The 26,208-nt window shown below is 40.7% G+C and overlaps 3 protein-coding genes and 1 long non-coding RNA gene across 7 annotated transcripts; 2 read left to right on the top strand and 2 right to left on the bottom strand.

Moving 5' to 3' along the window:
* Positions 1-1,758: 1,758 nt before the first annotated feature.
* LOC109199617 (E3 ubiquitin-protein ligase TRIM21-like) lies at positions 1,759-11,977 on the top strand. The gene is made up of 2 exons (XM_019354941.2): positions 1,759-1,949; positions 10,043-11,977. The coding sequence occupies exon 2, from the start codon at positions 10,052-10,054 to the stop codon at positions 11,708-11,710; it is 1,659 nt and encodes a 552-aa protein (XP_019210486.1). The 5' UTR covers positions 1,759-1,949; positions 10,043-10,051; the 3' UTR covers positions 11,711-11,977.
* A 4,232-nt stretch (positions 11,978-16,209) lies between these two features.
* LOC109194494 (uncharacterized) lies at positions 16,210-20,610 on the top strand. 4 transcript variants are annotated; one of them, XM_019354945.2, is made up of 13 exons: positions 16,210-16,445; positions 16,613-16,752; positions 16,964-17,189; positions 17,302-17,377; positions 17,500-17,780; positions 17,863-17,898; positions 18,006-18,079; positions 18,174-18,251; positions 18,520-18,725; positions 18,807-19,918; positions 20,021-20,127; positions 20,202-20,346; positions 20,484-20,610. In XM_019354945.2, exons 1-10 carry the CDS (start codon positions 16,398-16,400, stop codon positions 19,010-19,012), a joined length of 1,371 nt encoding a protein of 456 aa, XP_019210490.1. In that variant the 5' UTR covers positions 16,210-16,397; the 3' UTR covers positions 19,013-19,918; positions 20,021-20,127; positions 20,202-20,346; positions 20,484-20,610. The 4 variants fall into 4 exon arrangements, with proteins under 4 accessions (XP_019210490.1, XP_019210491.1, XP_019210492.1 ...); XM_019354948.2 differs by having other exon boundaries at positions 16,212-16,445; positions 16,689-16,752; XM_019354946.2 differs by lacking the exon at positions 20,202-20,346.
* A 1,520-nt stretch (positions 20,611-22,130) lies between these two features.
* Positions 22,131-24,922, bottom strand: LOC109199614 (uncharacterized). Its single transcript, XM_019354939.2, has 7 exons — positions 24,810-24,922; positions 24,663-24,722; positions 24,120-24,165; positions 23,662-23,753; positions 23,470-23,580; positions 23,073-23,346; positions 22,131-22,796 (listed from the first exon to the last, which is right to left on the bottom strand). The coding sequence occupies exons 1-7, from the start codon at positions 24,920-24,922 to the stop codon at positions 22,590-22,592; spliced, it is 903 nt and encodes a 300-aa protein (XP_019210484.1). The 3' UTR covers positions 22,131-22,589.
* A 223-nt stretch (positions 24,923-25,145) lies between these two features.
* LOC112846401 (uncharacterized) lies at positions 25,146-25,793 on the bottom strand. Its single transcript, XR_003219330.1, has 2 exons — positions 25,531-25,793; positions 25,146-25,339 (listed from the first exon to the last, which is right to left on the bottom strand). It is a non-coding gene; the product is annotated as an uncharacterized LOC112846401 (long non-coding RNA).
* Positions 25,794-26,208: the final 415 nt, after the last annotated feature.

The following is a 26,208-nucleotide window of genomic DNA, read 5'->3' as shown; positions in this document are numbered from 1 at the left end:
GAAAGCGAGAAAACTCTTGATATGGAGAATGAAGGAAATGCAGAGTGAGAAGAATGTATCAGTCGATCCATCTGAACTTCAGTTCCAGACACGAACAGAAGACACAAAGCAGGAATTAGACAGATGTCTATTGAAGAGATAGGCTATCATTAACAGTGGTAAGGCACCTGGGCCAGATGGCTTTCCGATTTTACAAAACCTTCCCATAAAAAAGAATAATTCAGCTTTTTAACATGTATGTAGAAGCATATCAAAATGAGGCTCTCCACCCACTGTGAGACAGGCAGTAAGTACTGTGAAACCTGCTAAACCTCCTGCAGAACACCCATCATTTAGACCAATGAGTCTGACGAGGGTTGACACTAAAATACTTTAAATGTTTAGCATGAACATTAGACCCTTGGATCGTACATTTGATTCACTTTGTACCAAAGCATCAAGGGTTTCACAATATAAGAAGGGTTCTAATATAATTCACGAGAGATTTGATGCTAAAGATGCAGTTTTATTGTCACTGGATGCTCATCAGGCCTTGGACAGAATAGACTGGTCAGATTTATTTAACGTTCTCCCAAATATGGATTTGGAAATAATTTTCTCAGATGGGTTCAAGTTTTGTAACAAACAATACTTTTTAAACCTGTCACATTGGAGCGTTCCACTCATCAGGGGTGCCCGTTATCTCCAGTGTTATTTATTCTGACTATGGAACCTCTGGTGATGACACTTAGAACTAGAGAGCCAAAATTTCAGAAGAAATTTAAAGTGTGCCTATGATGCTGCCAATGAGTGTAGTTTGCCATTCATATGACTACAGGGAGCAAAACGGACTAGAGCAGCCATCCTCCACCATGAACTACGGTAAAAACAAACACCGCTCGTGCCTCACAGATGACAGCTTACAGTCTTGCGTAAAGATGAAGTGACTTTGTACAGCCCCGATTTGCAGACGCTGTGCACAGAGGTTCAGGAGCAGAAGTCCCATTGTACCAGGGCAGACCCGACAATGTTTGCATGAACACGCTTTTTAGCATTTCTTTATTGACCACTTTTCACACATGGTTGCTGTACCCACACAGCCGCCTGTAGCTTTTCAACGCACAGTCCGACACACACCAACACAACAGGCGTGATTGCAGATGTCGCTCAGGTGCGTCTGCCTCCCCTGCAGCAGCACTCCAGACCACGCCCCGCCACACACGTCAAACACGGAAAATGTTTGTTTGTTTGTTTGTTTTAATCAATTCTAAATCATGCTTTTTATTTTTTTTTGTTTTTAATGTCTCTGTAAAGCACTTTGAATCACCTTGTTGTTGAATTGTGCTATATAAATAAACTTGTCTTGCCTTATTTCAAGCTAAAATATTTATTAGAATTCAAATTTAGACAGAAACAAAGTGAATAATATTATTTTATTATTACGTTGATGCAGCACATGGTTCAGTTAGCTTTGTATAAACGTGTTAGAAATGTTCTTCAATCAGCTCTTTTTACTCTCTTACATTTCACAGCCAGTACTTTTTTACTTTTACTTGAGTAAAGAAGTTGAATTAGTACTTGGAGTATTTTTAACAGTAGTACTTCTACTTCAGTACAGACTGTGTGTACTTTTACCACCTGTGTCCGAGACCTCCTTCAGGGTCCACCTGAAGCTCTCAGTCTGCTGTGGAAAAAGGAAATCCAGGTGAGTTTCTCCTGATCACCTGAGGCCGTCATTACTGTGTGAACCCACACGCCACTCCTCACTCCTCCCACCCGCTGCACACAGTCACTGAGTACAGACCGGCTGATAAAGGGAGAGGCAGGAAGAGGCGGAGCAAAGACGAGAAGTTCAACGTCATTTTGCAGAAGTGAAAGTGTGAGAGAGCAGCAGCAGAGCTGCAGTCGAGTCCTGTTTGTCTCTAAAAGAAGATTCACTGGAGTCCATCAGGTTTCTCTCAGCAACAGTGGTGAGTGCAGCTGATCACACTTCCTGTTTCTACACAAATCTTCACTCTGTTCACTTCATCAGTGTCGTGTTTTTAATAAAACATCAGTAGTAGTGAGCAAGCTTCTTTATTTTAACGTGGCTCACATCCATGCCTGTAAACATAACCTGCCGCTGCTTCTATGACACAGTATATATCACAATTTGGTTTAGACAGTTTGGTGTTTATATATATATATATATATATATATATATATATATATATATATATATTACACACACAAATGTATGTATGGAGAGAGAGAGAGAGAGATAGAGAGAGAGGTGTGTGTTGTTGTCATCACACTGTCCTTCCGATGGTCCCATTGTCTTTTGAGTGTACAGTAAACTCCTCCGATTTCTCCTTAATATCAGTCCATCTTCAGTTTTCACATTGTATGATCTTGGGTTTACCTCCTCCAGTACAGTTGCTCTCTTTGTCCAGATGTTTGCATCTTCCACTCTGACTGCTTCATTGGGTGCGAGTGGGTTTAGACTTTTTGAGGACTTGTCAAAGTTGACCTTTTGTCTCTTCTGCAACTGTTTCATTTTGTCTCTCACTTGTTTGTGTTTCCTGGTTGTTGTGTAAGGAAGAGTGGTCCGTAGTTTTCTTCCCATTAATATTTCTGCTGGTGACTTGCCATGCTCCAGTGGTGATGCTCTGTAGCTCAGTAGTGCCAAATAAGGATCTGCCTTACTATCTTGTGCTTTCTTTTGTAACTGTTTCACAATGTGCTCACCTTTCTCTGCTTTCCCATTGGACTGTGGATGCAGGGGGCTTGAGGTTACATGTTTAAAGTCATATTCCTGAGCAAATAGTTGGAATTCTCTACAACTATAGCAAGGTCCATTGTCACTATGAACAATCTGTGGTATGTCTAGCAGATATTGATTTCATGTGCGTTATGACACAAGTAGCTGACATGTTGGACAATAATGCCATCTCTGGATAGTTTGACAAGTAATCAATAACCAGCAGGTAGTTTTTTCCTCCCAGGTGGAAAATGTCTGTTCCGACTTTCTGCCATGGTTCCTCCGGTATGTCTGTTATGGTCAGAGGCTCTTTTGGTTGTTTGGCCTGGTGTTTGATACACGTATCACAAGTTGAAACCATTTTCTCAATGTCTGGATTTATACCTGGCCAATAGACTGCTGTTCTGGCTCTCCGTTTGCATTTCTCTATGCCTAGATGTCCCTCATGCAGTCTTTTCAGGATGTCTCCTCTAAGTGAGTGTGGAATTACTACTCTGTTTTGTCTTAGCAGAAGTCCATTCACAACACTTAGTTCTGCTCTTATGTTGTAGTATGTTTTGCATTCACCTCTTGGCCATTTCCCATTCAACAGTGTTATAACTCTTTGCAGACTAGAGTCCTTTTGTGTTTCAGCCTTGATCTGATGTGATTTTCTGTCTGACTTAGGAAGTGACTCTGCTACCAGGTTTACATGTATATTTACATCCATCTCTGTGGAGCTTTGCTCTTTGTTTGGGGTTGTGGCCCTAGAGAGCGCATCTGCTAACACAATGTGTTTACCTGGTGTGTAGATCAAGTTGAAATCATAGCGCTGTAGCTTCATCATCAATCTTTGAATTCGTGGAGACATTTCACTTAAGTTTTTCTTGATTATGGCTATCAATGGCTTGTGGTCAGTCTCTGCCACAAATGTTGGCAAACCATAGACATAGGTGTGGAACTTTTCAAATCCAAAAACAAGCCCCAATGTCTCTTTTTCTATTTGGGCGTAGCGAGATTCTGTCTCTGTCATTGCTCTTGAGGCGTTTGCCACTGGCCTCCAGTAGTCTCCATAAGCCTGCAACAACACCGCGCCGATCCCGGCCTTCGATGCATCTGTTGACACTTTTGTTTTTCTTTTTGGATCAAAATACGCCAAAACTGGCTCTGTTGTAAGTGTCTTTTTCAGTTGTTGCCACTCGTTTTCCAGTTCTTTATTCCATCTGAACTCGCAGCTATTGTGTAGAAGCTGTCTCAGGTGCACTGTTTTGGCCGCCAGGCTTGGGATGAATTTTCCAATAAAGTTAACCATTCCTAGGATTCTCAACACACCTTTTTTATCTTCAGGACGTGGCATTTCCAGTATAGCTCGTAGTTTTTCCTTGTCCGGCTCGATGCCTTCAGCTGTCAGCTTGTCACCGAGAAAGGTAATGTCACCCACGCCAAACTGACATTTTGCTCTGTTCAGTTTAAGTCCATAACGTTTCACTCTTTCCAAAACCTTTGCTAGTCTCTCATTGTGCTGCTGTAGTGTGGATCCCCACAAAATGATGTCGTCCATATAAACTCTGACTCCCTCGATTCCTTCGATCATATACTCCATGGTCCTGTGGAATATCTCAGGAGCTCCTCCCTCCCTCTGCAACTGGATCCTGGACTTTCTGACCGGAAGGCCTCAGTCGGTACGGATCGGAAACTGCACCTCCAGCACCACCACACTGAGCATTGGGGCCCCACAAGGCTGTGTGCTCAGTCCTCTGCTGTTCACACTGCTGACTCATGACTGTGTAGCAACACACAGTTCAAATCACATCATTAAGTTCGCTGATGACACGACCGTGGTGGGTCTCATTAGCAAGAACGACGAGTCAGCGTACAGAGAGGAAGTGCAGAGGCTAACGGACTGGTGTAAAGACAACAACCTGTCTCTGAATGTTGACAAGACAAAAGAGATGGCTGTTGACTTTAGGAGGACACGAGGCGACCACTCACCGCTGAGCATCAACGGCTCCTCTGTGGAGATCGTTGACAGCACCAAATTCCTGGGCGTTCACCTGGAGAAAGACCTCGGATGGTCCCTCAACACCAGCTTCCTGCACAAGAAAGCCCAACAGCGTCTCTTCTTCCTGAGAAGACTGAGAAAGGCCCAGCTTCCACCACCGATCCTGACCACCTTAGAGGCACTATTGAGAGCATCCTGAGCGGCTGTATCACTGCCTGGTTTGGGAACTGTGCCATATCGGACCGCAAGACCCTACAGCGGATAGTGGGAACAGCAGAGAAGATCATCGGAGTCTCTCTCCCCTCTATTAAGGACATCTACACCACACGCTGCATCCGCAAAGCCACCAGCATTGTGGCTGATCGGACACACCCCTCTCACACACTCTTCACACTCCTGCCATCTGGAAAAAGGTACCAAAGCATTCGGGCACACACATCCAGACTGTGCAACAGCTTCTTCCCACAAGCCATCCGTCTCCTCAACAAAAAGGAACTGGACTGATACACACACACACACACACACACACTCTATCACTCAGCTCAACTCAACTACCTCAAAGCATTGAGACTGGACTTACACATCAATCTGAAAATGCTCTTTTTTGCACAATAATTTTTATGTTTACTGTTCCTGCACTACCTACATACCAAGTATGTTTACGGTTTCTAAAAACATCTTTGCACTACTTACCTAGTTAGAATAGTTAGTTTTAGTTAGATAGTTAGTTTTTGTTAATTTATGTTGTAATTTATGCTAGGTCAGTCTGCCCTGTCTAGAGCTAGCTAGTTTAGTAATTTACTGTTAATTTATGTTGTAAATTTATGTTGCATGTAGCACCTTGGCCCTGGAGGAACGCTGTTTCGCCTCACTGTGTACAACTGTATATAGCTGAAGTGACAATAAAAGCCAACTTGAACTTGAACTTGAGCTGAAGAAATTCCAAAAGGCATTCTCAAGAAGCAGTAACGCCCAAATGGCGTGTTGAACGTGCAGTATTTTGTACTGTCCTCATGAAGCTTGAGTTGCCAAAATCCTTGAGACGCATCTAGTTTGCTAAAAAATTTTGCACCAGTCATTTCACTTCTTATTTCTTCTCTTGTAGGTATCTGGTAATGCTCTCTTTGTATGTTGGCATTTAAGTCTTTCGGATCCATGCAAACTCTAAGAGCGCCAGTTGGTTTTTTAATGCACACCATGGAGTTAACCCATTCAGTAGGTTCTTCAACTTTTCTTATAACTTCCAGTGCCTCCATCCGCTCTAGTTCCTCTTTAAGCTTGTCTTTAAGAGCAGCTGGAACATGTCGAGGTGCATGAACCACAGGCTGAGCTCCTTCTTTCAGCTTTATCTTGTAGGTGAAGGGTAAGACTCCAAACTCCTTGAATATGTCTGGGTACAGATCCACTATTTCTTTCACACTTTTGGGCTCAGAGCTGTTTATGCTGTATACCCGTCTGACTAGGCCGAGTCTCTCACATGCTTTATCTCCCAACAGAGATTAATGTCCCTCCAGCACAATGATAAACATCAGACTGTGATATTTTCCTTTTACTTGTACCCTGAGCCTGCATTTACCTTTGGTTTTGATTGGTTCTCCATTATATGCTTGGAGTAAACTGTTATTTTGGAATATGTGTGGTTTCATTTTCATTGCTTTCACATCCAGCTCATTAGCCTTGGCTCCTGTGTCCAGTTTGAAAGTTACCAGGGCTCCATTCACTGGTAACGTCTCTGTCCATTTGTCCTGCTTCACTGTACTGACTGCAGGTTAGTCCATGGGTGTATCGTGCTGCATTACCATTCCCACAAAAAACATGTCACTGAGAGCAGTTTCTTCTACTGTGTGTACTCTTTCTTTTTGCTTATTCTTTGAAAAACATTGCTTGGCAAAATGGTTTTGTCCATTGCAGTTTTTGCGTATTTTACCATAAGCTGGGCATTGTTTCCTTCCATGTTTTGTGCCACATCTTTTGCACAAGAACGTGTCTTTTCATTCTTTCTGTTCTTTTTTGTAAGTGCGCCCTGCCTGCCGTGTATTTACTGCAGCTACAGCTGTGCTTTCCGTGTCGGCGACCCGCTGAAGGTTTTTGCATGTTGTATTGCGAGCTCGCTGGCATGACATACTTTCACAGCACTTGCTAGAGTCAGATCCGCCTCCCACAGAAGCCTCTCTCTTATCTTTGTATCTTTTATTCCAAATACAATCTGATCTCTTATCATAGATTCTTGCAGCTGTCCAAAATTTCATGTTCTTGCCTTTAACTTGAGGTCAGTCAGAAACGTATCATAACTCTCTGAAGGCTGTTGTATACGTGACCGAAAGACATACCTCTCAAATGTTTCATTCTTTTTGGGCGAACAGTGTTCATCAAACTTTCTCACTACTTCGTCAAACTTTTCTTTGTCTTGTGCAGTTGCGAACACAAACGTGTTATATACTTCCACCGCTTGTGGACCTGCTATGGTAAGAAGCAGTGCAATCTTCCGTGTATCAGGCTTACTATCTAGGCCGACAGCTTGCAGGTATAGCATAAACTGCTGTTTAAAAGTTCGCCACTCACAGTCCACATTTCCGTTCCAGTTGACGGCATCTGGCGGCTTAACACTGTCCATGATGACCTGCTTTACTGGTTCACTCCTGGTACCATGTCGTGTTTTTAATAAAACATCAGTAGTAGTGAGCAAGCTTCTTTATTTTAACGTGGCTCACATCCATGCATGTAAACATAACCTGCCGCTGCTTCTATGACACAGTATATATCACAATTTGGTTTAGACAGCCCCCTAGTGGTGAAGCTGAACTAACCCACATAACTCCTATCAGCACAATCAGGGCTCTAGAGTGCCACCTCATTTCTCCATGGTGCGACTTAGGCTGTGTCCACACTAGCCCGGGTGTTCTGGGAATCTATCCTTCCTCACAAAACATCCTACCCGTTGTTTCTGCGCAAACGCTGCACATACGCCTAACACAATCCCCAAATTTACATCATTTTTTTTAACCCATTGTAAATATTTCTTATGGTTATGGTTAAGTTTAGGGTTATGATTAGGGTTAAGGGTTGGATTAGTCAGAAGTCGCCGGCAAATTATTATACGGGTAGGCCGATTTGCCAAAGTAGGACGGTTTCTCAGAACACCGGATAGATTTCAAAAACAGCATTTTCGTCTAAAAACGTGTCCGCGTCCACACTAGCGTTTTCAGTCGTTTTCACAGAGTTGTGCGTCCACATTAAAACGGCCGAAAACGCTTACGTTCCAGTCCTGCACATGCATGAAATGCAAGATGATTCGACTTGTCTCATTTCTGTCTGCCGCTTATTTACTTTCCGGCTCTTTGAAACGTCGCGGCAAGAGATGGAGGAAAAGCACTGAGTTTTTTAAATGGACTAACAGTGAGGTGGAGTTGTTGCTGCGAGTAACACAAAAGTACAAAGTTGCAAAAGCGAGTGAGAATTAAAGAATTTGAAGAAAAGCAATCTGGAGCATGTACAGACTGATATTAATCTTTAATAGGCCTGTCAAAACTGCTGCTGTATAATGCTCTCCACTATCTTTGTTTAATTGGTCACATGACTGCATCACATGACTAACATGCATCATCGTTTTAGAAAGTCTCTGTTTTCACTGTTCACACTGTGACGCAAACGCACCGTCTCCAAATGTTTCGTTTTCAAAATGTTTTCCTTGGAGAAAACGCCGTCTCAGTGTGGACGGGAGGCCAAAACGGAGAGAAAACAGTGCTTTTTTCAAACGAAAATGCATTAGTGTGGACGTAGCCTAAACAAATGCTAGGTCACACCGGTATGACCAGAAATGCGACCAAAAAGAAAAAGAAAATCTCTGCAACTCTGAAAGTCTCTGTGTGGTCAACAACACATTATGCCCATATCGAGGGCTAAACCAATCAGAGAGAGGGCAGGACCTCTCTGATTGGCCATGGTCCAGATGTTCCTGCAGGCCAACATGTGTACGTTTGAAAGCGCAGGCGGCTAGAGAGAGGTGAGCAGCGTGATAGGAGTGGATGTAGCTGTGGGTAATGAGAAAAGATGAAAAGAACGATTGATAACTTTTTCGTTAAGGCCAGTGTTCTGACATGGAGCCATCAACCTCTCAGTGTCTTAACAGTCGAAGAAGCTATTGAAGAATCTTGTTCTGTGTGTGATGCTGTCCGCTCTGTTGTGTCTGAGATTGTATGTACAGCTTTGTATGGAGGCAAGTTTTGTTCCTATAATCCTCTCCGCAGACTTTATGACTCTTTGCAGAGCCTTCCTCTCTGTCTGTGTAGCGTTTCCATACCAGACAGTGATGCCTGCGGTGAGGATGCTCTCTATCAGTCCTCTGTAGGCCTGGGTGAGAGGGTGGTGGTTCATACCAGCTTTCCTGAGCAGCCTAATGAAATAAAGCCTTTGCTGGGCTTTTTTCACAGTTGCTGTGGTGTTGAGAGTCCAGCTCAGGTCTGATGTAACCTGCAGTCCCAGGTAGGGCTGGGCCATATCATACCGTTCACGGTAATACCGGTGTACTTTTGGGCAACGATAGGAAAATGAAATATCGCGATAGAATATGGGTAAAACGCGCATGCGTAGTGCCTATGTTTACATACGCACATGGCGGTGACGCAGAATGAGAAGAGCGAAAGTGGATCGTTAAATGAAACGGATGAACCAGAATTGGTTTGTAAAAATGTTGCAACTTCAGTGGTGTGGAACTGGTTTAGCTTTCGTCCGTCAGATACACAACAACACACTATTTTTGGTAGCACATGCTAGCGGGCCGTCGTTATTACCGTGTTGTTTGGAAAATACGGCACACTTAAAATCAATCCTTTGATTTTTCTGAAAATCGACAGTGTCCCTTATAATCCCGTGTGTGAATTCTGGTTGTGTTTACTGACCTCGAAACGATTTTATGTGGTACACGGCGCTCAAAAATCTGTCCAATGTTTCAGTACGACTTTGCTAAGTCCACTGTGACACCAGGGGGTAAATGGCCTGTATTTGTATAGCGCTTTACTAGTCCCTAAGGACCCCAAAGCGCTTTACACATCCAGTCATCCACCCATACTGGTGATGGCAAGCTACATTGTAACCACAGCCACCCTGGGGCGCACTGACAGAGGCGAGGCTGCCGGACACTGGCGCCACCGGGCCCTCTGACCACCACCAGTAGGCAACAGATGAACTGTCTTGCCCAAGGACACAACGACCGAGACTGTCTAAGCCGGGGCTCGAACCGGCAACCTTCCGATAACAAGGCGAACTCCCAACTCTTGAGCCACAATTGATCACGATTTAAAGTGAATTTTGAATCAAATGTGTTTCTTTTCTGTCTCCCTCAGAGTGCAGACATGTCTGCTGCCAGCAATCTGCGATCTGAAGATCAGTTTCTGTGCTCCATCTGTCTGGATGTGTTCACTGATCCAGTCACTACATCATGTGGACACAACTTCTGCAAAACCTGCATCAGTCAGCACTGGGACATGAATCAGAGCTCTCAGTGTCCCATGTGTAAAGAGACTTTCTACACTAGACCTCAGCTGAGGGTCAACACCTTCATCTCTGAGATGGTTGCTCAGTTCAGACGTGAAGCTCAGCAGAAAGCCAGCAGCAGCAGCTCAGAGCAACAAGCTGCCAAACCAGGAGAAGTTCCCTGTGACGTCTGCACTGGAACCAGACTGAAGGCCCTGAAGTCCTGCCTGGTGTGTCAGACCTCCTACTGTCAGACTCACCTGGAGCCTCATCTGACAGTGAAACGTCTGAAAAGACATCAGCTGATTGATGCTGTGGAGAACTTGGAAGACAGAATGTGTACGAAGCACGATAACCTTCTGCAGCTGTTCTGTAAGACCGACCAGACATGTGTCTGCGTGATCTGCTCTGTTTTAGACCACAAGAACCACGAGTTTGTTCCTCTGAGAGAAGAATATGAAGGAAAGAAGGCAGAGCTGGAGAAGACAGAGGCTGAGATTCAGCAGATGATCCAGAAGAGACGACTGAAGATTCAGGAGATCACAGAGTCGGTGAAGATGAGTAAAGATGCTGCAGACAGACAGAAAGCAGAAGGTGTTCAGGTCTTCACTGCTCTGATGGAGTCTGTTGAGAGACGCCTGAAGGAGCTCATGAAGGAGATCGAAGACAAACAGGAAGCTACAGAGAAACAGGCTGAAGGTCTCATCAAAGATCTGGAACAGGAAATCTCTGAGCTGATGGAGAGAAGCTCTGAGGTGGAGCAGCTCTCACGCTCTGAAGACCACCTCCACCTCCTCCAAAGCTTCTCCTCCCTGAAAGCTGCTCCACCCACCAAGGGCTGGACAGAGGTCAGAGTTCATCCACCATCATATGAGGGGACTCTGGGGAGAGCTGTGGATCAGCTGGAGGAGACAGTCTGGAAACCCATGAAGAAGAAGCTGTTTGAGGTTGAGCTGCAGAGGGTGCAGCAGTATGAGGTGGATGTGACTCTGGATCCTGATACAGCTCATCCTGAACTCATCCTGTCTGATGATGGAAAACAAGTGTATCATAGTGATGTGAGGAAGAAACTTCCAGACAACCCAGAGAGATTTTCTCAGTGTGCTTGTGTTTTAGGAGAGCAGAGTTTCTCTTCAGGCAGATTTTACTTTGAGGTTCAGGTTAAAGGAAAGACTGAGTGGACTTTAGGAGTGGCCACAGAGTCGATCAACAGGAAGGGACAAATCACACTGAGTCCTCAGGATGGTTTCTGGACTGTGTGGCTGAGAAATGGAAATGAGTACGAAGCTCTTGATGACCCTTCAGTTGATCTCTGTCTTCATCCTGGTCCTGAGAAGGTGGGGGTGTTTGTGGATTATGAGGAGGGTCTGGTCTCCTTTTATGATGTAGGTGCTGCAGCTCTGATCTACTCCTTTACTGGCTGCTCCTTCACTCACAAACTCCACCCATACTTCGATCCCAGTTTGAATGATGGTGGTAAAAACTCTGCACCTCTGATCATCTGTCCTGTCAATCAAACTGAGTCGATCAACGACTGATTTTATTTGATGAACTGATTGATTTTTCTTGAAGTGAACAAATGAACATATTGAGTGTAAATCCTCTACAGTCTCCATGTTTCTATAGAATCTGATTATCAGGACTCTGATTCACACTTTGATTCTCATGGAGTTTGATTTGAACAGAAGAAAAGTTGAATCAGGAAATGTTCCCACTGATGGAGACTCGAGCTGAAGAGCAAATATCAGAGAATAAATGTCCAAAAGCTTCATTTACAATAAAGTTTGTTCAATGCTTTGAGTGAATCCAGACTCATGTGTGGCTGTTATACGGAGCATCAGAGTCCAGCTGAGTTATGTTGGATACAAACTGCTTATTTTGGCTCTGTGAGGATTTTTGTTCACTGAAAACTGATAAGACGGATAATATTCAAAGAACTCTGTAGAGATTCATGCATCCATGTTCTCCACCTGCAGGTGTGGAGGAGAAAGGTGGAGCACAGACTGCTGCATCCTTCCAGTCACATCATTTTGATGATTATATTTCCATGTTGTGATGATTTGGGTTAAAGAGAAACAGAGTTGAACGGCTGCAGTCACAGCATAAATAAGATGCTGAAGCTGAGCTGTCAGTGAACATGTTTCACTGTGATTTGATTTGAAGAATATAAAGTGTGTGTGGCTGCTGACAGCTGCAGTCTCTGTGAGTCTGCATGTTCAACACACACACAACTTTCCCCCTGAGGCAACGATCCAGCAACAACACAAAGAACAGCTGCAGACACACACACACACACACACACACACACCTTTCAGTCTGAACTCTCAAACACACAAACAAACAAACTCTATCAATGTCGTACTGTTAAAGAACACTTTACTGTTTAAGGTGGAATTCCTCCTTCTTCAGTAACAATGATCTGAAGTCACTACCAGTGTCTACAGTGGTTTTAGCTAAAACATACAATATACTGAAACGTATTTTTCTTTATGCCGTACAAACTATTTTAAAAGAGCTTTGATCACAACATCTTTGCGATTTTCCCCCAATTCCGAGTATTTTATCTGGTTTAACCAACAAAAGCTTAAAATTTCACTTAATCTCACCTTTGACCTATTTATTCCTTTATCTCATAGTTTCATTTCATTACATAATTTTCTGATTCATCTTAATCCTTAATCTTAACCTTTGACCTATTTCCATGTTAGCCTTGATAAACCTTGAAATTTCTTTCACCTTTAAACTTCAGGCTTAATTTAAACCTTTGTTAAAAACCTTCTTACCAACTTGTAATTCCAAATTTATGTATTAAACATGTGTCTTATCATATAAACACTGTAACCTCTCACCGCTCACATTTTAATTTGGTTTATGGCCAATTTTGCAGCTTTTGATATAACAGGCTCTGCTTACCTTTATTTTGAAGGCCTTCTGTGAGGTTGAATCAGTTTCCTCCACTTCTGGCGTCTGACAGCAGCTCCGTCAGGAGCCTCTCCAATCCTCCTTTTCTCCTTTCCAACCCAAAAATCACGTCGGGTCACCGATTTGTTGTGTTCAAATGTTTTCAGAAGGAATTCAGGAGAAAAAGATTTTAAAAGATTTCCTTCATCAGGTGAAACGACAAGTTTACAGGATCCCAGTGTGACAACAGTCTGCCTCACACCAAGGATCAGCCTGAAACAGTCGTACAGCTTATATACTGTGATAATAAGATGATTCTGGCTCTCTTCTCCCAACATGAACGTACAACCTCATTAGTTTCCACAACTTAACTAAGTAATGATTCAAAAAGAAGAATTCACAGCAGTTCCTGTAATGGCATCAAAATAAGCCCAACGATTATTTTGAAATGCAAAACAGTATGCTTAGTAAGGTTTCCAGTCCAGGCATCACTGCCTGAATGACTGTCATAGATCGAGGTGGTCAAATGTAAGTGCAGAAGAAAGTCTTTAACTTAGTGGCAGCGGATGTGGGTTGGACATGCAATGACCTTTGACCTGCAGGTGACCGTCTTCAAGATTCAAAGATTCAAGATTCAAAGTGTTTATTGTCATGTGTCACAAGAGAAAAGCCATTTCTCTGTGCAATGAAATTTTTTGCTGTCCACCCACAGATGCTGATTAATATATACAATAGAAATAGAAAATATATAAATACTTCTGTGACGGAGGACTCATCTCGGCTGGTGTCCTGCAAGCAAACAATCAGATTCTTTAGAACAACTTATTTACTTTATTAAAACATGTTTTTCTTACATTCAGTTTCCCCCTGGTCAGTCTGGATAGCTCTGACCACCACCTCACACACGATAATGTCATGAAAGAATATTTTTTAAAAGGGCTCTGCAAACATGGCCAATAACTTATTCTGATGATCTGCAGAATAATTTGGCCACAAAACTAATTTCACTGTTCAAAAACTTGCAGACTTCACTATATACAGTGCAGACAGTGTGGAGCCTCTAAACTAAGCCTGTGGGATATGATCTTTGAATAAATGCAGACCAAACTGTTGTTGTTTGTTTACTTACACAGCATGTCTTGTAGAGTTTACTGGTTTAGTTTAGTTTTTAGAGTATAAGTGAAGCCATTTTGCTTTCAGTTGGTGTTGTGCTATGTTAACATGTGTCTTCTTTAATAAAGTTTTCCAGTCCATGGATACATTTTCTTCCAGTCTCGCGTCGTGTTATTGGAAGGGACATATGACCGCCAGCCAAAACTGACACACATGTAAAAACAGGATTATAACATCAGATCAGGGATCATGTTGTTCAGGTCATGATGCTGTGTGTGTCACCGTGGGAACAATAATCATAGATTATATGGAAAAACAGAAAGTTTCTCCTGTAGAGGAGGAGGAGGAGGGTGGAGCTGCTGTTGATGCAGCATTCACTGAGACCTGTGATGTGTTTACTGACCTTTAACATTGAGAGTCACTCCTTTCTGCAGCAGGACGTATCCATCCTTACTGCTGATGGTGCAGGTGTAGACTCCACTGTCAGTGAGGTGGAGGTCTTTCAGGGTCAGACTGAAGTGGTCTCTGTGCGACCTCTGTAATCCTGGTCCTGTTTATCTGGCTGATTGTTTCCACTCTCATGGACCTTCATGGGTTTGGGTTCAGTGAGTGTCCACTCCACTGTGACGTCCTGAGGAAGGTCAGGTGTGGTTTTAAAGGGCCACAGGACAGACTCCTCCCCCTCTGTCTCCTCCACCATCCCCACCTGGTACCCTGAGAGGAGAACATGCAGCTAAACATGTCACTCCTGGTCCGACTGGGGAGGGACCAGAGAAAAGCAAAGTTACTGATTCAGTATTGATTTTATTGACCTCTGATTGACGTGACCAGGTGTCATTACTGCAGTACCCACAGTGCAACTGTAGTACACACAATACTGCGTCTCCCCCCATTATCACTGCACACTTCTTCAGCTGGTGATGAGCGCCCCCTGGTGTCACAGTGTTGATGACGTCATGCAAAGTGAAAAATAAACAGTGTCTGTTAATAAAAATCATTTGTTCATTCTCATGTTTGCATCATGTTTCTGTAAAATCATCAGCTGTTTTTATAAGAACAGAAACATGTTAACACAAAGTTTCCTCAGACTGAGCGTGTGACTCTGTGTGAACATCAGAGGACCTGTGACCAAGACTAAACACTGTTTGACTTCTGTCCATGGACGCAGGATTGTCTGATGTCCTATAAACACATCACGACTGCAGAGGCTGAAGCAGCGCTCACACTGGTACACAGGTGTTCAGTGACATCACACAGGTGGGCTGTGACCTGAGCCATTACCTGCTGACAGCCCTTCACAGCTTCGTATAACTGAACGTCTGAAGCTGTTTTTCATTAACAGCTAATAACACCGTGAGTCCTCAAAGGCTTCACACACATCACTGCACACATTTATACATCCTAGTTGAAGCTTGTGGATCATGCACGTTAATGATGCTTCAGCCTCAGAGGGTCATAACAGAGGGTCAAGGTGACAGGTGGGGGATTTAGATTTAAACAGCAGCAGATGCAACAGAAAACAAAGTTATCATAGAACTCTACTGGTATGCTGTTCCTAAGCACAGGCCCTGCACACAACATAAAGTATTGAAGCTCTGCTGCTTTCCATCTATCAGTTTCTGATTACTCTGATTACTCCCTTGGCCTGCGGTTAAACTGGATTGGTGTGTAAGTTCCCAGTTCTTTCAACTTTACTGAAAGTTCCCCGACAGTCTGCCTGGACAGCCTGGCTGTATGGCGTTATTTCAGTGCCACTATTCTGAGCGCACGTAAAAAAATATTGCAAGTGCAAGTGTTGCATTTTGAGGAGAAATTTATTTTGAGCGTACAAAAGCTGAATTTGAGTGAACAAAATTCATTGCTGCGTGCAAAAAATATATTTCAGTGTTTGCGCTTATCCATATACACACACACACACACACACACACAATAGCACCCCCTCTCGCTCAGTTTTTTTCATTTGCGCTTGCTCGCAATGTGTTGCTTGCCCTCACAATATTCTCTGCTGCAAGCGCTCAACTCTCTGTACACCGTTATAAGTGTGCCACAAAACCAACCAATCACAGACTTGGTTTCAAAAATTCTGATTGGCTCTTACGGTCTCCAATCAGCTCGCTAGCTGCTGCATTCCGGACACCGGAAACACTGTCCACTCAGCCTCGCTTCTTGCAGATAGAGGCATTTTTGATTTACTCTGCAGCCAAAGAAGAGATGGCAGAATCAAATAATGGCTCCAATAATACTACACCACAGTATCAGGTGAGTTTAATTTTTTTGTGTGTGAATTTAGTAATTTGCTGTCCTTTCTGTTTAATATGCCGTGAAATTGTAGTTACAGATGCAGCTGTAGAGTTTAAGCTAGCCTAATGGGTAATTACCAGCATAGTTGTCTTACTGAGGCAGTGTATCCCAATCATGCTTTTTAGGGTAATGGTGCAGTTGAGTCAGCAGTAAGAAATCTGGTGTCTTTGCTGCTTAACAACATATCCACAAATCCTTCAGGGAGGCCAACAGAGAGTGGGCAGCCGGAGCCTAGAACTCTGACTATCCAGCAAGAGATGACAAGGTGTTAGCTTTTTGTGTGTGTGGTTTTTTTTTTCTAAACGTTTTGCAATCTTTTCTGTTACAGTTATTTGGTTTATCAATTTATCAACATTGATTTCTAAATTAAAATGTGCTATTAAGGACTGATGTCATATTTAATAACTTTATTAAACAATAACCCTTATGTTATGCAACACTGCATTTTTTTAAACTCATGCATTTTCATCCCACAGATCATTTCCAGGACATTTCAAATCAAACTTGAGCCGTGGTAAAAAGAGATGTTTTACATCTACTAAACAGCTTGTCAAGGCAGGCAGTAAGACCACAGGCCTCAGTTTTTATTTGCTGTCAAAAAACACATCCTACACTCCTTTGCCAGCTGAGGAGCTTGAACTCCTACAAGCTGGCATGGGGAGACAAACCGTGTCTCTTCCAGAAGATGGTGACCATGCAGAGGTAAGTTTGTATAGTCAGTATTAAAATAAGTCATTGGCAGACGCATTTAGCCTGAATCATATGCCACAGTCCATTTAGTGTTCCATTCTGCTTAACTGTGTTTTTAACTAAGATTTCAAGACTTCTGGAAGAAACCTTTCCAAAAATGGAATATCTTTGTGGAGGATGGCTCTTGCATAAGGCAACAGGTTTGTTGTAAATTCAGTTTTTATGTGTGTTTTTGGCATTCTTGCGTGCTCATACTGCATTAGAATTATGTAGTTGATACTTTTGCTGCTTGATTGTATGTGCTATCTTTCTGTCAATAAAGGTGGCAGTGGTCGACGAAAGCTCACTGTAATTCCACCTGAAACAGAAGGATATTCTGTCAAAACACTGAAAGCTGTGTCAGGAGGTGGCAAATCCACTTTTTACATTGTACCTCTTCAGGAAACATTAGACACATCTCCTCTACCTCCCGACTCACAGCACTTTTCAAAGATGCCAAAGAAGTTATGTTACCAGTGTAATGAAGTTATGCCTCTGCAGATGCTTGCAGTACACATCAATACGTGCAAAGGAAAATTCTCTCCTGATGAGACTGATGATGAGGTGAGACAATTCTGATGAAGTCAAAATGAGCAATTTTAATTAAATAATATAGTATCACAATTACTGTTTTTTAATTCTGCAGGAATCTGAGTTATGCATTGTGAAAAGCAAATGCAAGGTAAACCTAGCAAATTACTAAAAACCATAGTAACTACAATAAATTTTGTATCGGTAATGATCTTTTTCCCACTATGCATAACATGTACCCCCTTTTTGAAATTGTAGGTTATTTGTCCAATATGCACTAAGGACTTTCCTGAAGATGAGATCACAGTCCACGCAAGTCTGTGTGGGGATAGGTAATCTTTTTTCAGCCATTTATGAAAAAATGTTAATCAGTAACAGTCCACGCAAACATATGTATTTTTTTTTTTTACTTTGTTTCGTCAACAGCTTTCAATGCATGGTGCCTGAAGAAAATGACCAAACTACATGCACACCAACTCAAACTTCAGTATGCACAACAGACAGGTAATCTTTGCTCTATTATAGTTCATATACACATTATTATGCAGAACCATTTGTTAAAATTATGTGTAAGATCTTTTAAACAATAGCTGGGTTTTAATTTCATATAAAACATTTTATGATCACACTACTTTAAATTATGGTTAAAGATTGTTGCACAGAACATGCTGCGATAAGTTCTAATCAAGTTTAATGTGGTAGCCTCTTTTAATCTAAAGATGATTATTTTTCTTTGAGAACTTAGGATGTTTTCTACCCTGTTTTTGTTAAGCGTGGAAGATGTATTGCGTTGCCTTGAACAACAAGTCGACACCACAACAGAATTTAAGTTGTGTGTGGACAGAGAAGACCTTCCAGACAGAGGTATTCTCCAGTGGCAGAGAAAAAAATCTGCATCTCCCACCAGTGTTCTTAGGGTGGTTTTCATTGGAGAGGCAGGCGTGGATACAGGAGCACTTAGGAAAGAGTTTTTGAGTGGTGAGTTGCCTATTACCTGTTTTGTCCTAGTGTCAAAAAATAATGGATAACTTAAAAATGCGGATATTTTTTGTATGAAAGACATGATTTCAGGTATTGAAAGCAGATTCTTTGAAGGACCTGAGAACAAGGGCAAAAACCCCAAGTATTCTCTGACCGATCTTGATAATGAAAACTTCAGGTTGGTTACATACGAGCTTTGTGTATTACATTTAATACGCATCCGATATTTTTGTAAATGTTACCTGAAAATGAATTATAATCATTTGTCTTCACAAAACTTGTGAGGATAAAGGAAAATTGCTTCATGGCTACAATATATTTCATAGCCTTGCCATAGCATTAATTATACTGCATATAGCTTTAAGATGGCCTTGAGACATTTAAACATACTGACACCATATTAATCTTTCACAGGTGCAGTCATAACCATTTATACATTGTTATGTCTTTATACACATTGCAGTTATGTGCTCATAAGGAGTTGAAGCTTTCCCAGGTAATAAAGGTCTCAAGCTTCATCCAGCGTGAATGTCTGGGTGACCCATTGGTTAAGAAGCCGGGAGCTTAAGAAAGATAGCACACATGCTTACAAATCACATATATATATTACATATAACTTAGAACCAGACTTAAGCATAGGCCTGAATGTATTCAGTTAACATGCTGCACTGGAGCTTTCTTGACAACAGGTGACGCGTGGAGAGGACCAGCCCCTGGAGACCACAGAGGCCTGAGTTCATTGCCTTTTTTGGAAGAAGATGCCAAAAAGAGGAACCTCTATGTTGCAGTTAATTCTTAAAATACATGAATGTTCTGTACATGCAAATTATGTGCTTGTAAACGCTAGAAGGGGCGTCATAATACCCTGATGCTATAAAAGCAATCTGAAGTATAATTTTGGCGAAGACTCTTGCTGATGTGTGCAGTGACTGTCTTCCCGCGCGTGTACTTCAATAAAAGATCGCTTGACCCAAACCTTCTGGACTGTCTTGGTTTTGTACTCTCTACCAATTTCGAACCCTTAACAAACTGTTGGTGAAATAATTGCAGTCAGCCTCGCCCAAGGAGGCCCATCTCCTGCCTTTTTCAAAGAATGGTGCTACAATTTCCTCTGCTCAGGAGAGGTTGATTTCAGCTGTCTGTCTAAGGAGGATGTTGCAGATGTGGAATCTTCCCTGCTCATCAGCAAAGTGAGCACCTGGTTTAGCTCTGGCACATGATATATTATGAGTATGGTGTTTTTAAACACTTTTAACCTGCTGTATTTCCTCTTTCACATTATACATTTCCAGGTTGAAGATGCAGCAGACATACAGTCTCTGATGTTGTGGGCTGATGAAATTGTCACCTGTGGATACACAAACCAGATAAAGATGGATAGTAAGGAAAGCATGATACGGTAAGCGAGAAAAAGTCAGAGAGATCATTAACCCATCCCCAACTAGTTTTTCATTTTGTTTTGTTTTCTTTAAGTGCCATTGTCTTACACTCTACAACAAGACTGATTCCAATGCTACAGCAGCTCAGAAAGGGCATGGAACTGTATGGTCTTGTGAACCTGATGGCTGTAAATCCTGAAGCTTGCCACAGTTTGTTTGTTCCTGGGAAAATCCTCAAAGTAAGTATTAACATAGCAGCTTCAGTCTGATCCGAAGACAGTCCACTTACCTGTACTGTAGTTATCCTGTATTTATTTATTAGTTTTGAATGAACAATATATCTATAATATAATCTACTTTATTTCCTTATTTACAGCCAGACGCTGATTTCATTATGATGAGCTGCCAACCACATTTCAGTGAAAAGGGGACATCTAGGGAGAGAACTGAGAGGAAGATCATAAATTTTTTGCAAGATTTCTTGCAGGAGATTGAAGCATCAGGTACTATATAGTATTAGCTGTATATACCTATAGTATTGTGTATATATACCGTATGCATCTGTTAAATATTTTTGCTTTAACATACAGGGCACTAGGAAGTATTCTTAGTTGTTAATTTAAAACATTGTAATCCAGATTGCTTTTTATTTAGAAAAGACTTCAGAAACATTTTCAAACATCACAGATGGAAACACAGGCGGTGCAGGTGGTGAAAAATCAGAGTCTCTTGCTGTCCAGCATGTGCTCCAGTGGATGACCGGCCAGTCCCATGTTGAATGAATGAATGAATGAATTGAAATTTATTTCAGTCAACAACAACACAACAAATTATAATTTTACATAAAAGCACTCAAATAGTAACCGAAAAAGGAATAGGCTGAAGCCTTGTGGCTTATACTTATCCTATCCCTTACCCCCATAGAAATAATCAAATCCTTAACCAAGAAAATAAATAGCATTGATAAATAAGTTGTATAACAGTTTGAAAAGAAAACAATGATAAATCAAAAAAAAAATTTAAACCATCACAAAAAATTTTTAACAAACCAAATTTCTATAACCTTGTATAATACAAATTTTTAAAATCCTCCTGAAAAATGACAAAGAAAAACACATCTTCAGTTCATCATTAAGTCCATTCCATAATTTAAGTCCCAAAACTGACACACATCTATACTTAACATTGGTTCTCACTTTAGGCATTTCAAACTTATAAGACCCCCTCAAATCATATTTTCCATCTCTTAGTTGAAACATACTTAAAATACAAATTGGAACATTCTTTTTCATCACACGATATATCATTTCTAAAGTTTTAGAATATATAATGTCCATGAATTTTAACATAGATGATCCTACAAAAAACTGGTTGGTGGACTCCCTATATCCAACTTTATTTATTATTCTAATAGCTCTTTTTTGCAATTTAAATATTGAATCCAAATATGTTTTGTAAGTGTTCCCCCAAATTTCTACACAGTAGGTCATATAAGGCAAAGGGAAGTATACAATAAATAAAGATAGTTCTTATTCAAAAAATCTTTTGTTTTATAAAGAATAGAAATAGACTTGGATAATTTCCGTTTCACATATTCTATGTGGGGCTTCCAACAAAGTTTATCATCAATAATTACTCCTAAAAATTTTGTCTCATATACTCTTTCAATTTCAACATTATTTAAATTCAATTTTACTATAATATTACTTTTACTACCTCCAAACAACATAAATTTTGTTTTACTTTCATTCAATGATAGTTTATTAAATACAAACCATCTATTTAACTTCATGAGTTCTGTTTCCACTGTTTTCAGTAATTTCTTTATGTCTTTTCCAGAGCAAAATAAGTTTGTATCATCAGCAAACATCACATATTTTAAAATATCACTAGCTGTACAAATATCATTTATATAAAGTAAAAATAACTTAGGTCCCAAAACAGATCCTTGCAGAACTCCACAAGTTACTTTTCTAAGTTTAGATTTTCATGTTAATAATAATTAATATGTTCCCATCCTTCCTGATGAAAAGAGACATTTCAAAATAACATGCAAGTTTGACCACGAATGTAAGGAGCGGCTGGGAGATCACTCAATTTGTTACCCAGTTGTGAGTGCATGCACTTGTACTGTGACTTTTCCAGTGCAGCATCTGGACACGTACACAATGTTTAAAACCATAATGAGTGCAGCAGTTAGATATGGTGGTGGATTCCACAGTGTTTAACACATTGTTGTCTTGTAATTTGGAAACTAAATGAGTAAAAATGTTTCTAAACATTAGCTGTTAAGATGTTCGTAGCTGTTTCATGAAAATGATAAGACTTCAAAACTTTGTGTAGAGTCCTACGTTGATAGATATTAAGCAAGTGCTTTGTTTGATTGTCTACTTGTAATCTGAATTGTAATCTGTAATCTTTCAGCAAAGAAATCCAGTATTTGAGAACAAAAGAGCGTTGACTTTCACGTCCATCTTAAGTGTCACTGTTGGTTTGACACCAGTAGCAAGAATTGTATATACAGGTCACGACCGTAAGATTCTGAATGTTCCAAGGGATTAATTGTTCTCTGAAGTCCCTCCAGGGTTTCCTCATCCAGTGGGCATTCAATTTCAGGAACCACAACTGTGCTGTTAGATTCTTCTTGCAGTACAGCACTCTCCCAGTCAATGCCTGGATCCTGAAGCTCCTTCAAATCCACAAACATATATAATAGTCATTATTCCAGAATAGGTACTTTTGGGAGTAATGTTATTTTGTGTAAGCGTTTTTTCCAATAAATACAACAATTTAAAAAGAATGCCTTTGTTTTCATGTTCTTCTTACTGTGATTTACATTAGTGGTAATTGATAGGCAAGAATGTTTAAAATCACCAGAAGCATCTCGCAGATGTGCCACAAGTGTTTAATATGTTAATTTCAGAAGAGCAGAGTTTCAGAAGAGCAAAAAATTATGATCTGGTACCTCAAGTCTCTCGCCCTCGTCCAGCTCTTGTAGATGTCCTATACACCAGAGCTGTTCAGGAGTGAGACCACCTTCTGTCCTGAGGGGATGATTATTCCATCCTCCAACAAAGGTGACAAGATCTGCTCGGAGTCGAGGGACAAAGATGTAGTGGACACCAAAGAGATGAATGACATCTGAAATGTCAAGCAGGCCATCCTCCTCAAGTGAGTGAAGAACATCATGGTACTTGCTAGTGACTGCAATCCAGACATCACGCCAAAGTCGTTCTACTCTGTAAATACATTTGAATTTGGATTTATGGCATTATATGCTTTAAATCAATATCAGAACTGCTACAACAATCTACCCATGCAGTCAATAATAATATAAAAAAAAAAAACATCAAAAGACTAACCTCTGATTGTGGACACTCTTTCCAGATATGAAACTCGCTCTCCCTGTTCCTCTTGTGGCAAACCTGAAATGTGCAATGTCCAGGTTTTCTACTCCTTGATCTGCCCTAACCCTATGATAAAAATACATTTTTAAGGAAGTTGTCTTTAATGAAACTTGTTGCTAGCATATAAATTTGATCAGGGCATTAAACCTTGATGGCAAGCCGTGAAGCTGGGCTGATCTCAGGAAAAATGAGAATGCAGTTTTTGCCCTGTTGTTAGTTGCTGCATCCAAGTACAGGACCTGCAGTAAAAACAAATGGAAAATTAAAGATCTGGTTTCAGATCATGTATAGTTTTTCAGTTAATAATGCATATAATAATCCATAATAAGTGTTCAAGGAACATTGTACGGTTCTATGTTCAAAACCATAATTCAAAGCTTGAGTAGTCTATACATCAATATTGGTAGTACTTATCAAAAAATAAAAATGGCCTTTTAGTTGAACCTTTTTTTTGTAAAGAACTGATTATAATTTTTTTTTTTTTTTAAATTGCAAATCGTCCACTATGTTGGCTTGCTGAATAATTGATGTTCATAAAAAAAATAACCTAATACAGCTGTCATTTCAAAACTACCAAATATTCTACATAACAGTTTAAATTTTACCTTCCTTGAGTAGCCATCCACTCCACCAAAGATCACAACATTGTACCTGTTTCAGAGGGAAAACAATCTCACTAAGGCTTGATTTGCAGAACATGTAAGACATTGAAAATACATTTTTCAGTATGCAAACTTGCCACTGATTTAAACTGGACACTTGTCAGGTGTGCTGAAAATAATACCAACATTTTTATATGTGAAAGTGGATAAGTTCAATGAGACTTAATATTTTAGTTCCCTTGTCATGATTTTTTTTAAAGTTTTCAGGAGTACTTACCATATTATGTGTTGATAGGCTTGTTATCATGGAAAATATCGATACACAAAGTGTAAATAATTGCTCAAGAAAATTTACAATTAACAATATTACTGCTTTTGTTACACATCCTGTAATCCTTTTACTTAATATTACTCTATGAAGTGCTTTTGAAAATATTATAAACACACTGAAAGACCTATCAGATAAGGTTGATTAAAACAGATTTAAAGTATAACGTGCATCTTTCTGCCCAACTTTTATTAGAGCTATATAAGTGGGTATTTTACCTTATTAGCTTGTGATTTGTGTCTATGTGGACAAGGGAGAGAGGGCCTCGCACCGAGTAGCTTCTTCACACAACACAGCCTAGTTCTGTGATCCGTGTGAAGATCCCAACAGCATCAACTCGATGCATGGAGGCCATCATTCTCCACCACTGAACACGGAGACCCATAGAAACCAAATGTCCTTGAACCATTCGATAGCCAGCATTTGGCATCTGATTTTTGATAGCCGATATGATGTTGTCTAGCTCTTGGTCATTCATTGTGCTGTATGTTCCTCTCACAGACGAGTCAAATTCTTGCATCCTCCTGAAGATTGTTCTTCTTGAAACACCAAGACATTTAGCGATGCAGCTGACTGGCAGCTGAGTGTCCAACAAGTTCTTCAGTTTTTCCCTCTCTAGTACGATTTTGGGGTGGCCAGGTCCCAGACCAACTTCTGTTTCCAGTTCAATAATTCCCACAGAGGTGATGTTAATTTCACACTGAACCAGATGATGAACATTTTGTAGAGCCTCTGTAATCTCTGACAGACCACCTATTTGCTGAGAGAAAGATTCAAACAGAACAAGCTCATGACGAGTCAAGAACTCCAAATAATCCAGATTTAGTGGTTGTTGGTTTAAAGCAGCTTCCAGTTTAGAGAGGAGTCTATGCATCATTTGCTGTCTCAGTATGTCCTGTTAAAAGCAGCAAACATGGACAAGTAGTTAGAAAAATACAATGAAATGACGTATCTCAGACAAAAATAAACAACCCATAAAACGAACTACATGAGGTACATCATTTTGCAAGTTTGCATAGTTTGAAAATTAGCTAATGTCAGTTATCAAGCGAATAATAATGTACAAAATGATTTTATATTACTTACATGTGGCCGGGACATGTTGTTTTCGTGCTGCTGTTCAGTATTCGACGACATAAAAGAGAGCTACTCAAATATAATTTGGAGAGTCAGTTGGCATGGTTGTATAATGCAACTACATTATACTACAACAACGATAGTCTTAACAAATAATATATTTTAAAATAAAATAATTAAAGATATTATCCGCAAATTGGGGTTTAATTGAGTTTAGCTGGATTTAGCTACATTTCGGACTGTTTCCGGAATGCAGCAGCTAGTGAGCTGATTGGAGACCGTAAGAGCCAATCAGAATTTTTGAAACCAAGTCTGTGATTGGTTGGTTTTGTGGCACACTTATAACGGTGTACAGAGAGTTGAGTGCTTGCAGCAGAGAATGTTGTGAGCGCAAGCAACACATTGCGAGCAAGCGCAAATGAAAAAAACTGAGCGAGAGGGGGTGCTATTGTGTGTGTGTGTGTGTGTGTGTGTGTATATGGATAAGCGCAAACACTGAAATACATTTTTTGCACGCAGCAATGAATTTTGTTCACTCAAATTCAGCTTTTGTACGCTCAAAATAAATTTCTCCTCAAAATGCAACACTTGCACTTGCAATATTTTTTTACGTGCGCTCAGAATAGTGGCACTGAAATAACGCCATATGGCTGCAGGTACTTCGGCCTTCATCCACATGTTCACGAG

The sequence above is a fragment of the Oreochromis niloticus genome, linkage group LG3 (genome assembly GCF_001858045.2).
Source record: "Oreochromis niloticus isolate F11D_XX linkage group LG3, O_niloticus_UMD_NMBU, whole genome shotgun sequence".
In the NCBI taxonomy this organism is placed as follows: Eukaryota; Metazoa; Chordata; class Actinopteri; order Cichliformes; family Cichlidae; genus Oreochromis; species Oreochromis niloticus.
This window is presented reverse-complemented; position numbering and strand designations above follow the sequence as displayed.